The sequence below is a fragment of the Lacerta agilis genome, chromosome Z (assembly GCF_009819535.1).
Source record: "Lacerta agilis isolate rLacAgi1 chromosome Z, rLacAgi1.pri, whole genome shotgun sequence".
Taxonomy (NCBI): Eukaryota; Metazoa; Chordata; class Lepidosauria; order Squamata; family Lacertidae; genus Lacerta; species Lacerta agilis.
The window spans coordinates 1,036,542-1,051,076 of NC_046331.1; the positions used below are offsets into that span (position 1 = coordinate 1,036,542).

The window sequence follows — 14,535 nt, forward strand, 5'->3', positions numbered from 1 at the left end:
CAACTAAAACGGAGAGAAAACTTTGATTGAGGTTTCTTCAGTTGTGTGCAAGTCCTCCTTCTGGTGAAGCTCAAGAGCACCTAGGCTCTCAAACAGCAGCAAGAAACCCTCTCCAGAGTGCAGTACTGTGGCCACAATGGAGCCAGAAAAGAGCTTCACTTCCAAGGTCACCACTAGAGTAAGAGGCTGCTGGTACATTTGCACGTGCTTGTCTGCTTTCATCCTCTCCGATTCCTCCACATTCCTCCTCGGTGTCCTCCCCACACCTCTTCCACAAAGTGGCTCTGGGAGCACATCCTCGTGGGTAATCGCTCCTTTCACTCTGATTGGCTCCAATCAGCACAAAAGGTTAGGAGACATCTCTCCAGTGACTAAAAGCTCTGTTTCCATGCTGGCTGGGTGGGTCTGGGATGCTGGAGGTGGGGACCAGGTTGGAACATGGCTGCTCAATGCCGCAAGTTAGATTCTTCCCCCTTTCTGGACTGTCAACGATCTGCTGTCAGCAGCTGCAAAGACACAGACTTTTCTGGCTCAAGAGCTGGAGCTGCACTTTTGGAAAGCTATAGAAATAATATATGACCACACTTGAATGTGGCGGTCAGTCTGGACCCTTACAATTATTGGGGTCCTGTACCCTGGGTGCATTAGATTCAAAGAGAGGATCCTACTGCTGAACTAGCCAGACCAGTTACTTTGCAAGAAGATGGCCTTGGCTGGCCACTTAAGTGTCTTCATCCGCATCCCAAAAGGATGGGCTCCATTGCAAGAGCTACAATGAAGGGATGAGGCGCTCCAGGCTGATGATGACGACGACGACAACAACAACAACAACAACAACAACAAATTTTATTTATACCCGGCCCTCCCCAGGCAAGACCGGGCTCAGGGCGGCTAACACCTGGTATAAAAACAATTGATTAAAATACAACTTAAAAACAAAATTAAAATAGAACATTAAAATGCAGCCACATTTCAGTAGAAACTCAAATCAAAAACTGTTTGGGGAAGAAAGCGTCAAATCTTCACCAAGGCCAACTATCCAGACTGGTCCTACGTTGGCCAGAAAAAAGGCAGGGAAGTCCCCAAATAGGAGTTCTGTCACAGAAGGAAAGAGGGGGAGGGGATCAAGTTGATTCCAAGCCAAAGGCCAGGAGGAACAACTCTGTCTTACAGGCCCTGCGGAAAGAAATCTGATCCCGCAGGGCCCTGGTCTCATGACGCAGAGCGTTCCACCAGGTTGGAGCCAGTGTTGAAAAGGCCCTGGCTCTGGTTGAGGCTAATCTGACTTCCTTGGGGCCCGAGACCCCTAGGGTGTTGCTATTTATGGACCTTAAGGTCCTCCGTGGGGCATAGCAGGAGAGGCGGTCCCGTAGGTATGAGGGTCCTAGGCCGCGAAGGGTGGTGGGTGTGCCTTTCCTCTCCCTCCTCACCTGGCTGCTAGGTAAGAGAACAAGAGCCAGGGTGGTGTGTGTGAGCTGAGCTGAAAAAAGCAGGCTGGAAGCTGGAGACCCAGAGAAACGCTTGCTCTGTTCTGGATCCAAAGACCCATTGGGATGTTAATGCTGCGAGCCTCTCCATCTTACGCTCAGGTTGTACAGATGTGTAAATAAAACTGCATATCCTAAAGACACCGCAATCTCCGATGACCTTCACTCCAAGGAAACTGAACCTGGGTTAGCACCTGGAACCCCTGGGGTCTCTCACCACTTGGAGACTGGGGTGCCACATAGCAATATGTTAATGAGTCCAGCAATTGGGGGGGGGAGAATAAGGAGGTGAGCTCTTTTGGGGGGTCCTTGCCCCCTTGCCCCCTCCAGCACCTCCCTTGGTTGAGAGTGCCATTGTGGACACAGCCCTAGGTTGCAAGAGAAACATTCAGAGGTGGGAGACCCATGTTTTTTAAAGGGTATTCAATTATTACATTTGATGCATACCTTCAAACTGTGCTCTTACAAATGTTTGAGGAACTCTGAAGCAAATCCTACCCAACCCCATCCCTCATCTCCGCTATCCAGGGCTGCAACCTCTGAGCTAGAATTCCTGGATCTTGTCCAGAGGATAAAATGTTTCATTTGCACATACAGTATAAATAAACCATCTGGGCCTAGGAAGGCTTAATTCCAGCTCTCTGGAGAAGGGAGAATGTCAAAGCCTCTCTCCCCCATGCCTTACTTGCAAATTAAGTTAAAGCAATTATCTCCAGCCCTTTTAAAAGGCATATCTATTTCCTCACGTATTTCCAGAATGTTTTGCTTTCTGGAATGGCCAGCTATTTGAATCTGCTGGAAGGAAAGGACACAGCTCGCTTGTCCCTTTGAAAAACAGAGTGGAGGTGACTCTTCCTGGTAACTCCCTAAAGAGTGTTCATTTGTTGGAGTTCATTTGTAGTTAACCTCCTAGCAGGGATGCAGTCAGTTTGGAAGAAGTGGGAGCAACTCTTTATCTCAGGCCAGTAAAGGTGGGGCTGAGCTGTGCCTGTTTCCCCCTTCGGAAGCTATTTTTCCTTCTGGGAGTGAGACAAGGAAAAAAAAAAACCCCAGAGAGGGCTGTTTGCAAGCTTCTCTGCAGCTCCTTATTAATGAGAAGTTTCATCACAAGGGACCAGCTTGCCTAGAAGACTAGGAACATAGGAGGAGAGGACTCTGGCACCCTTAAAAGAAGTGCAGGAGAGGGGATTTCAGCTGCCACACAACTATTAAAGGTGCAGGAGCAACGCAGGTCCTCTTTGAATTGGGACACCTGAACACTGTCTTGCCCTCCTACCTGTACCTTTGCCATGGAGAGGTACCTGCAGGAGAATGTTGGGTGCATTCTCAGGCTCCAGCCTCTGTTCATAATGCAGACCGGTGCTGAGTGCCCAGGCTGAGCTGAGTCCGCAGCATACTAGCACATTCCATCCAACAATCATACCACCTGCGTAGGCAGACTGTGTGTTGAGCAGTACACCTGTGGTTATTCAGAAGTAAATGCACCTGAGTATGGAAGAACTGACCTGTACAAATCAACAAGTGTACCCTCTTTCATGCAAACACTTGTACGTGTGCAGAGACAAAGGCAGATACCCCGTGTAATGTGTGAACAAGGCTTTTTGAGGTGGCTGAGGGTCATGCCCACCCCCTTCCCCTCTTTAACTTTTGAAAATAAAGCCTTCTGGATACTGGTGGTGCTGTGCAGCCTGGAGCAGCCTGGGAACTATGCCACAACTGGCTTCACATATTCTCCGTCCTTGGGTGGGGTAGGGGGTCCCCTTCCCCACCTGAGCAGGGAGGGCAGAGCTCTTTGAACTCAACGTATCAAGGTGGCCAGATGGCCAGGTGCAAAAAGGTTCAAGAAAGGGCAACCAAAATGATCAAGGATGTGGAAGGATTCCCCCTGTGAGGAAAAGGGTGCAACAATTGGGACTTCTTAGCTTAGAGAAAAGGCAAGAAAGAAGCAACCTGGGAGGAGGTTATAAAATTATGCTTGGAATCAAGAAAGTGGGGAGAAAAAAATCCCCCCCCCTCTCTCGTAACACCATGATTTGTGGACATCCAGGAAAGATTTAGGGCAACAGCAAAGAAAGTACTTCACGCTGCACAGAGTTAACTGTGGGACTTGCAATGGTGGCCACCCGTTTGGAGGACTCTAAAAAAGGATTGATTCATGGAGGAAAGGCTATCAGCACCTACTAGGCATGATGGCTCGCTCTGTTCTGCTTCCACAATTGGAGGCAGTAGTGCTGGGAGCCGCAGGAGGGAGGGGAGAGTGCTTCTCTCTTGTGCTCACGTCCTGCTGGCTGGTTTCCCACAGGCACCTGGTTGGCCACAGTGGGAACAGGATGCTTGGCTACATGGTCCATGGGCCTGATCCAGCAGGGCTGGTGTTCTTGTGTTTTTAAAAGCAGCCACGGATCTTGCACCTTTCAGTAGGTAGGCTATCCCTTGCATGACAACGTACACCTCCTGAAATTCCCTCGCCTGCACAACTATGAAAGGCACAGAAGCCCTGTGTGGGTTGGCATCTGGCCACCCTCACAAGGGCGGTGTGCGCTTTCAAGTCACACCCCTCCACACTCATTACTTTGCAAAAGCCCCAGGGAATTATGCTATGTTATGACCCAGGAAATGCAGCTTCATTTAAGTTTATATTATATTTACTAAAGACGTTGGTAGCCTAGCTTTTATCATGAAATCTCAGGGTGGGGAACAATAAAAATTACTTTAAAACTGCAATTCATGGGTGTGTGGGGGGGACAGCTGTCCCCCTAAATCTAGTAAATCAATAAAAAAATACTTTAACTAGTTGAGGTTCTGCCTCCTGGCTGCGGCCATGCTGCAATCAGTTAATAAATGAGCTAATACTCCAGTTTCAATCCTTCAAAACCAGTGGAACACCTTCCCCAAACACACACACACACACAAGCAGACATTTAAAGTTAATGAAGCACCAGGGCTAGGATGGGGGGTGGTGCAATTATTAGCCAACACATTGTCTACTCATGACCCCAATTTCGATGACTCCTTTTGGGTCCCTCTTCCCAGGGAACTCTGGTGGTGATGCCCACACCCAACTTGGACAACCCCTCTAGAGGGATACCATCAGTGGCGTAGTGTGGGTTGCTGAGGGGCTGGACTTTTCTGTTCACTTTCTGAAATATGGCAAACCTATGCTAGGAGGGAGGGAAACAAGTACACATGCCTTTTTCTTTAAAAAAAACAACAACCCAAAACCCTGGGAAGTATTCATCCAACCACCTGCCTTCCTAATGGGCACAAATTGCTCAGCTGAGCATTCATTTTCTCAGTTGAGGGATATTAAAAATCCCAAAAGAACAACTATAGAACAAGGCGGGTTGGATGCCTTATCTCTGCTAAGCCTGGAAACAGATGTGTCATGTAAGATTAGTTCTGAGGATCTGATCAAAGACTTTACAATTAGAAAAAGTAGGATTTTTTTTCCAAATACAGTGGTACCTCGGGTTACAGACGCTTCAGGTTAGAGACGCTTGAGGTTACAGACTCCGCTAACCCAAAAATAGTACCTTGGGTTAAGAACTTTGCTTCAGGATGAGAACAGAAATCACGCGTCGGTGGCAGCGGGAGGCCCCATTAGCTAAAGTGGTACCTCAGGTTAAGAACAGTTTCAGGTTAAGAACGGACCTCCAGGACAAATTAAGTTCTTAACCCGAGGTTGTTGTTGTTGTTGTTCAGTCATGTCTGACTCTTCATGACCCCATGGACCAGAGCACGCCAGGCACCCCTTATCTTTCACTGCCTCCTGCAGTTTGGCCAAACTCATGCCAGTCGCTTCAAGAACACTGTCCAACCATCTCGCCCTCTGTCGTCCCCTTCTCCTTGCGCCCTCCATCTTTTGCAACATCAGGGTCTTTTCCAGGGAGTCTTCTCTTCTCATGAGGTGGCCAGAGTCTTGGAGCCTCAGCTTCAGGATCTGCCCTTCCAGTGAGCACTCAGGGCTGATTTCTTTAAGGATGGATAAGTTTGATCTTTTTGCATTCCATGGGACTCTCAAGAGTCTCCTCCAGCACCAGAATTCAAAAGCATCAATTGTTCGGTGATCAGTCTTCTTTATGGTCCAGCTCTCACTTCCATACATTACTACTGGGAAAACCATAGCTTTAACTAGACGGACCTTTGTCGGCAAGGTGATGTATCTGCTTTTGAAGATGCTGTCTAGGTTTGTCATTGCTTTCCTCCCAATAAGCAGGCGTCTTTTAATTTTGTGACTGCTGTCACCATCTGCAGTGATCATGGAGCCCAAGAAAGTAAAATCTCTCCCTGCCTCCATTTCTTCCCATTCTATTTGCCAGGAGGTGATGGGACCAGTGGCCATGATCTTAGTTTTTTTGATGTTGAACTTCAGACCATATTTTGCACTCTCCTCTTTCACCCTCATTAAAAGGTTCTTTAATTCCTCCTCACTTTCCACCATCAAGGTTGTGTCATCTGCATACAAAAATTCATCTTACTTTTCTATCTTACTGTAGGTTTTCTTTCATTTTGAAAAATAAAATTTTATTTTATGGTTTTTAATTGTTTATATTTTGAATTAGCTATATACAGGGGCACCAAAATCTTTTAAGTACTTAGGGTCTCTAAAGGTCTTGATTCAGCTTGCATTGATAGCCTTATCATCCATGGTTGTTGGACTTCTGCTGCCTCTCACCACTGGATCTGCTGGCTGGAGCTGATGGGCATTGCAGTCTAAGAACATATGGAAGGCTACAAGTTCCCCATCACCAATGCAAAGGTTGACTGCCTGTTCCACCACTGGAGGCTCTACATTCAAGGGTGTCTACTTAGTCTTCAGATGCCCCATCAGTGCCAGGCTGCTTCTACTATAGGGAGCTGGAGGTTCCTGAAAACCCTGTTCATGCCTTCTTGCTGCCATCTCTCCAAAATGAGGTCAAGTGCTACATCCATGCCTGTGAAGTGTGTGCTAGGACCAAGATACCACCAGGCCCTACTCCAGCCACTGTCTGACCCTCAGAGGGTGTGGGCTGAAATCTCATTTCACTACATTGTCAAATTCTCATATTCATAAGCTGACAATGTGATCTTAGTTGCAGTGTTGCTGGCCAAGGTGACTCATTTAAACTCAGCCATATGCTACCAAGATCGCCCAGATGTTTACCAATCAATAGCTCTACCTTCATGGGCTTCCAGATAATGTACTCTCAGACGGAGGTTCACAGTTCACTTCTCATTCTTAGAAGGCGTTCCTGGAGCTTCTGAAAATATGAGTGTGCCTGTGGATAGCACACTAACAGATGGAATAGATAAGTTAATCCTTGAATAATACCTCTTCTGCTCTCTTAGCTATTGCCAGGATGCCCTGCCACTTGTGGAATTCACATATTACAACGCACCAACACACCTTCTGCATGATGTTCCTGTTGTTGTTGTTGTTCTTGCTGCTGTCTGATGAATGGAGCTCCACTCTTCAGGAGTTTACCTTGCTGCCTTATGGCAGCCGACCAGGGATCCCTACTTGACTCTGTGGCAACAATGCCTCGGGGCCCCACAGAACAATGGGCTCACCCACACTTCCGATTGCCCCATAATTTCTAGGCACAGGTCCGAGAGGCTTTTCTTTTGTCCCACTGCTTTCCCCAGGAAAACCCACACTTTATGGCCAATGTTAATCACGTTTTTTGCAGATTGGCGTTTGTTCCGATTCAGCAATAAGCAGTGAGTTTTCTCAGGGAAAGTGGCGAGGAAAAGCAAAACCTCCAGGACCCATGGCTTGAAATAACAGAACAAATGAAGAAACCACAAGACAACGGGAAGTGTGGACGAGCTCTCCACTTCATTCTACACATTCTGTAAGGCAGTCCAGGAATTTATAGTGTGTTGTCATCAGGATGCAGAAGACATGAAGTCCCATTTCCCCATTTCTGCTGACCCAGATTGAAAAACTAGAATACAAAGATACATGAAGGAACTCTGAAGTTCTGGGGAACTTTTTTTTAAAAAGAAAGAAGTTGCTAGGTTTGCAGTTTCCCCTTTTTGCAACATGCCAGTTGCTCGGTTTCTATTTAAGGTATCCCTAATAAGGTTGCTAGATGCCTAAGATGGACAGTCAAGAAACTGAATACAGCCAAGGGAGGAATGGGGTACAATGTGCCTCCATTGGCCGTGCTCAGCAATCAGCTTTGCTTGGCTCCGGCTCTGCTCTGCTTCCACCCCATCCAGAAATTGCAAGAACTTGATGAGTTAAGAACCAATGGGTGCCTGAGCAGGCTTGTTCTCCTCTGCCCTGCCCATCCCTTTGTCCTTTTATGTTATGTCTTTTAGATTTCAAAGTCCGCAGGCAGGCACCATGTTGCTTGCTATTGGTCTAACACAGTGGTTCTCAAAGCCTGTGCTGCACCACACTCACGTGGCTGGAGCGGACAGCAACTGTGGCAGGAAGATGTCTTCTCAAAATGAGAGCAAAAGCATCAAGAGATACAGATGGAAACATCATTGAGTTTGAGGTACGTGATGTTTCGACTGACTTGCCTAAGATCCAGGACAAAGTGCTGCCTTTCAGAAATCCCCTCCAGACATACAGTCTACCTTTGAAATCCCGGTAATGTCCAGGAAAATCCGGACGTATGACAGCCCTAACATATGTAAGAGACTTGTTTATAATTAATTAATTAATTAATTAATTATTATTAATGGGTCTCCCCAGCCATTCTGGGCGGCTTCCAACAGAAGGTTAAAACTACATTAAAACATTAGTTATTAAAAACTTCCCTAAACAGGGCTGCCTTCAGATGTCTTTTAAATGTCAGATAGTTGTTTATTTCTTTGACCTCTGCTGGGAGGGCGTTCCACAGGGCGGGCGCCACCACCGAGAAGGCCCTCTGCCTGGTTCCCTGTAACTTGGTTTCTTGCAGCGAGGGAACTGCCAAAAGACCCTCGGAGCTGGTTTCAGTGTCCAGGCTAAACAATGGGGGTGGAGATGCTCCTTCAGGTATACTGGGCCGAGTCTGTTTATATTATAAACTTTATTATATTATAAACTATTATATTATATTATATTATATTATATTATATTATATTATATTATATTATATTACCGGTATATTCTTATTATATATTATGTAGCTGCATTGTTTTATACTTCCTGGATGTCCCATGATCGTATTATAAAGTAGTTGTGTTCAGAGTTATAAATCAAACACTACTAGGAGTTGTTTCTTTTTGTTTTCCAATGTATTACTTATCAATAGAAAGTTTAGTGTAGCACAAGCAAATTTTTATTCTGAGAGTGTGGCCCAGAGAAATTTTTTTTAGAACCACTAGTCTAACATAAGCCGGAACAGATTTTAATAAATGCTTAAAACAGGGGTCAGCAACCTTTTTCAGCCGTAGGCCTGGTCCACCATCCCTCAGACCATGTGGGGGGCCGGACTATATTTGGGGGGGGGGGGATGAACGAATTCCTATGCCCCACAAATAACCCAGAGATGCATTTTAAATAAAAGGGCACATTCTACTCATGTAAAAACACGCTGATTCCCGGACCGTCCGTGGGCCGGACTGAGAAGGCGATTGGGCTGCATCCGCCCCCCCCGGGCCTTAGGTTGCCTACCCCTGGCTTAAAATAAAATATTCATTGTGTGAGCTGTTTAGTTAGCTTTGACCCCCCCCCCCGTCTTCTTCCCCCCTCTATAACTCTCCTTTGTCTGCATTCTGTAGGTTTTAGAATTTAGCAAGAGGGAAACAACTTTAAAGTAGGAGAAAGGAAGGTGTCTGGTATGCAGAATGAGAAGGGGACACAACAAAACTCTTTCTCTGCCCCTATCGCCCACTAAGCCTTGGATACTTGGGGGTTGGCTGGCCATCAGGGGTTAGGGGAAAGAATTCTTCACATGCTCAGAGGCAAATTCCCCTCAAGCAACGGGAGTTGTGGGTGCTCAGTGGGTGTCAATGGTGATGGAACAGGGGTGATCACTGGTGCCAAAAAGAGGTTAGGGTGATCAGCATTGGCCTAAATTCAGCTCCAGGGGAGAGAGGTTTGAAGGAGGAGGAGGGACCTGGATTGGAAGAGCTGAAAGGCCCGTTTTGTAGGACTCCTCCAGGCAATGTTGTGTAGTGGTTAGAGTGTTGGACTAGGACCTGGGAGAGACCAGGATTCGAATTCCCACTCAGCCATGAAGCTCACTGGGTGACCTTGGGGTCCAGTCACTGCCTCTCAGCCTAACCTGCCTCCCAGGATAGTTGGGAGGATAAAATGGGGAGGGGGGTGAACTATGTACCCCACCTTGAGATCCTTGGGGAAAGGTGCGATAAATAAATAAATATTTGCTTTTATATGACTTGCTTTCTTACCAGAGTGACCCAAAGTGAACGCAGCCAATAAAAAACTTAGAAACTACACCTGTACAGATAACAGCCAGGCCTTACGGATCCGTCCTCACTAAAAGATGCCACAAGTACTAGAAAAGATTCTGATGAAGGTCCAAAAGCCAGAGTTAAAAATGCAAGTTTTGGCGTGGCGCCTAAAAGCAGATAAAGGTTGGCAAGACTTTTCCACAAATAGGGAGCCACCACTGAAAAGGTCCATAATTACTGAGCAACCATCCTGGCTCTGTTGTGAGAGGCCAGCTCCATCAGGCACGTCTTGTGCCAGCATTGGGTCCATATAGGGAAAAGTGTTTAGAAACCTGAGTTTTGATTTTTCCTCTTCCCTCCATGTCCCCTTTCCCCTTGTGTCATGTTATTCCAAGTGAGGGCAGGGACTGTCCTGGTTTAACCGGTTGTTATCAAACATCGCTCTGGAAGCCTCTCTTAGCTGAAGAGCCCAGTACAAATGCCATCCATCCACAATAGCTTGTGTAGAGCATATGCAGAGTTAGCTCATATCCAGTCTTTTCTGAGCATTGATCCCACATTCACCACATATATTGGGAACAGCTTTCTGACGGTAAGGGCTGCAGGACAGTGCAGTGGACTCCCTTGGAAGGTGGAGGATTCTCCTTCACTGGAGGTTTTTAAGCAGAGGTCGGGTGCCGTCTGTCAGGAATTCTTTATCTGTGATTCCTGCATTGCCAGGGGTTGGACTAGATGGCCCTTGGGGGTAACTTCCAACCAGGGCTGCTTGCCCCCTACACACACACCCCGCTCCTGCTAAAGCAGGCTTTGGCAGGGGGCGAGCGGCGGGGTGGGCGAGCAGCAGCTTCTCTGCTACAGCGGAGAAACTGCTGCTTGCCTCTCCACCCCACCCCACCCCCGGCTCCCGCTAAAGCAGGCTTGGGCGGGGGGCGCCAGAAGGTGGTTCGCCTAGGGCTCAAGAAGCCCTAGCACCTGCCCTGCTTCCAACTTACAATTCCATTATACATCTTGATTTCCTCAAGTGGTCCTTACACATATTTCTGCTCATGTTTTGTTCACCCTACACTTTCCAATGCCTCTCTCCATCACTTTCCAAACTGCAAAAAGCCTGTTTCTTTCTTTAAAGGTGGATCGGTTGCAGCGGGGTGGCAGAGCACTTTTATCACACTTTGCAAACTGAAAGCACAGACTTGAATCCCCTCCTTTAAAGTAGTAGCAGCCTGGAGACACCCTGACTCTCAACAAGATGGGGATTGTGAGCTCTACCTCTGGTTGTTTTCATTTCCTACTGAGGTTACCCAGGGGTCAGTTTCTCAACCCACCAGGGGTTGCAAAGAAAGTAGGTACAGTGGTACCTCAGGTTAAGAACTTAATTGGTTCTGGAGGTCCGTTCTTAACCTGAAACTATTCTTAGCCTGAGGTACCACTTTAGCTAATGGGGCCTCCTGCTGCCATTGCTTATCCTGAAGCAAAGTTCTTAACCCAAGGTACTATTTCTGGGTTAGCGGAGTCTGTAACCTGAAGCATCTGTAACCCAAGGTACCACTTACAGGTAGGTAGCCGTGTTGGTCTGCCGTAGTCGAAACAATTAAAAAAAAAAATTCTTTCCAGTAGCACCTTAGAGACCAACTCAGTTTGTTCTTGGTATGAGCTTTCGTGTGCATGCACACCTCTTCAGATACACTGAAACAGAAGTCACCTTCTATTATAATACTAATGCATTAAACCCGTTAAATTAACGGGCGCTAGAACATATATGGTGAAACATTTTTAAAAACAGACTGCTCGCCCGCCGCCACTTGTAACGCCCGCTGCCGGCTTAGAAGTACGTCCACGCCGGGTGACCGCGCACACCCACCGCTTCAACAGTTTCGCCCGGCCACCCGAAGTCTCTGCGCTCCAAGTCCCAACGGCTGTCCGTGGGGCACATGCGCAGTAACGCAATCCCACGGACACAGGGACTGGACGCAGAGACACTTGCACTTTATTAGTATAGATAAGGGTCTGATATAAGGGTCTGGTGACTTCTGTTTCAGTGTATCTGAAGAAGTGTGCATGCACACGAAAGCTCATACCAAGAACTAACTTAGTTGGTCTCTAAGGTGCTACTGGAAGGAATTTTTTATTATTATTATTTTGTTCCGAGGTACCACTGTATTTGAGGGGTGGAGGTGAGAAGTGAAAGACAGAGGACCGTAGATATTCAGGCTAAGCACACCAACGCACCCTGTGGGGCCTCACACCAGGCTCAGCTGGAGCCCTTAAAATCTTTCCAATTGCAGGACAGAATTCCACAGCTGGAAACCTAAAGTCACTCACCTCAGGCAGCTGCTTGGCGCCCAAGACTCAGACCTTTTAATTACCCACAATGCCCCGATACAGTACCACTCCAGGGAACCGAGAGGAGTCATGACGGGACGGGGGGACGGGACGGGGGGGACACACCCAATACAGATGCTACCACCAGCAGCGGAAAGCCGGCTTGGGGGCCCTTTGCCTGGTTAGATCCAGAACTGGCCCTGGGCACCCAAAGAAACAAGCACAGTCCCCTGGCTCCTAAGGGTTTCACGTACTGTTTCCCAAAAGAAGTTCACCGCAGCATATTCATCAGACATCTTAAAAGGATTTCGCTCTCAGAAATAGCTCAGAAATGTCATAGCCATCTGTAACGAGCTGCCAGAATGATAACTCGTCTGAACTGGAAAAACCATACGGCACCCTCAACTGATTTGCAGTTATCTGAAGTTCAGCTGCATTAACTTAACAAGCCTTATTAGCATGAGGGAAGGCAGGTAGACAGATGGCAAGGCTGTAGAAAAACGGGGTTTGTTTCTCCTCCGTGGGAATGCAAGGTTTCAGGTTTCAATCTATGGATTGCTAGTAAATGCCGTACAGTTATCTGTAAATAATAATAATAATAATAATAATAATAATAATAATAATAATAATTTACAGATATTATTATTATTATTGTTATTTAAAAGGCTTAGTATCTTATAGAAGGAAATAACAGAAAGAAACAGGAGCAATATTTAAGCAATATTTATCCTGTACTATATACTGAGTTGAATTTTTTTTTAAAAAATCCTTAATATATCAATGTCAAATCCGATTTAATCTTTTTAATGTTTATATCATATCATTTCTTTTCTTTAACTTGCGGGTAATTCTTTAATACACACACATGCCCACTGGTTTTAATTTTCATAAGAAAGAGCAACAATGGAAAATGTGAATTATAAAAGCTTTGTAAGTTACTTAAGCACATGCCGCAACTTCCACAACACGCCCACGTGTCTGTGCTCTGGAATCTGGTGCCCTCCAGATGTTTTGGACTACAACTCCCAGTTGTCTCAGCCAGCGGTCTGGATCTGATGGGTACTGTAGTCCGAAACTTCTGGAGGGCACCAGGTGGAGGAGGGCTCACCTACCTCCTCTGAGCCCGGTCTCGAGTCCACACAACTAAGCCAAGCACCTCTCACGAGCAACCCCAGCCTCTGGCTGCCTCTTTGCCAGATATTCATGCTACAAAATGCTTCCTAATTCAGGATGTGTGAAGGTGCAACCTCTCCTTCACTATTTCACAGCTGAGCTCTCCTGTAGCAAAGACCTGGTTCCAATCAAATTCCCATGCCGAAAAATGCAAGGGGGGGGGGGGAGATGCTGGATCAGACCAACCCTTCCCCCACCCCTAGCCCGGTATCCTGTTTCTGACGATGGTCAGCCTGACACCTCTGAGAAGCCTGTGGAAACGAAGTCCATTCCCTCCTGCTCACCCTAGGAATCTGGCTAGCAGAGGGAATCAGACGCAGAGGCTTCACCCTTTTGCAGACCAACAACTGCAGCTCTCTCACCGCCACCCAGAAATGACCAGTGCCGCTGACCTCAGAGACCTCAGGCGCACATTCATGCATAGTCTCTCTCTCTCTCACTGCCCATGTCTCACTGGCACAAGCTGCGAGCTGCTGCAAAAAGCTTGCAGGTGTTCTTGTTGGTGGTGGAAGGGATCCCTTACCTGTGCTGAGGCTTCCAGGGCTGGCACCCAGCAGCATCACCAAGGGAAGGGCGTAGCACAGCCCTGCAAAAGTCATAAAAAGAAGGAAGCTGGTTAGTGGTGGGGGTGAGGATGAAGAACCCTTGGGGGTTGGAGGGGGGCAGCAGCAGGGAGCGGCCAGGCACTTGGCCAGGACTTACAGTGCATTGCAAGAGGAGAGAGCCTCCAGGCACGGTAAATCCAGCAGGCAGATAGCTGTGCCTTTCCTGCCTGCTGTGGGCTCCAAAGGCAGCCCGGCAGAGTCCCCGCCCCTTGGGATGCTCCTCCTCCTCCTCCTCCTCCTTCCTTGCCTCTGCCTGCATTTGCACAGAATGTGCCGGTGGGCTCTTGAGTTCTTTGGAGAAGGAAAGAATTCTTGGCGTAGCACAACTGTGGAACTATCTTGCACAGGAGGCAGGGATGGCCACCACCTTTAAAAGAGGACTGGACAAACTCATGGACGATAAGGCAATCAATGGCCACTAGCCAGGGTGGCTCTGCTCAGCCTCCACTTCAGAGGCAAGAATGCTTCTGAACACCAGTTGCTGAGAGCCACAGGACGGGAGAGTACTCTTGCGCCAGGATCCTACCTACAGGTTCCCCGCAGGCATCTTTGTTAATCGGATGCTGGACTACAGGGGTCACCGGCCTCATCCTGCAGGCTCTTCTGGTGTTCCT

At 47.5% G+C, this 14,535-nt stretch overlaps 1 protein-coding gene across 1 annotated transcript in view; it reads right to left on the reverse strand.

Moving 5' to 3' along the window:
- The window catches only part of PTGS1 (prostaglandin-endoperoxide synthase 1), a 42,246-nt gene extending 28,135 nt beyond the window's left edge, over nucleotides 1-14,111 (reverse strand). The window contains exons 1-2 of the mRNA XM_033137700.1: nucleotides 14,019-14,111; nucleotides 13,840-13,902 (exon numbers count right to left, since the gene is read on the reverse strand). Of these exons, the coding sequence (XP_032993591.1) occupies nucleotides 13,840-13,902; nucleotides 14,019-14,025 (70 nt within the window). The 5' untranslated portion in view covers nucleotides 14,026-14,111. The remainder of the gene's footprint in view (nucleotides 1-13,839; nucleotides 13,903-14,018) is intronic.
- Between the last annotated feature and the right edge of the window lie 424 nt (nucleotides 14,112-14,535).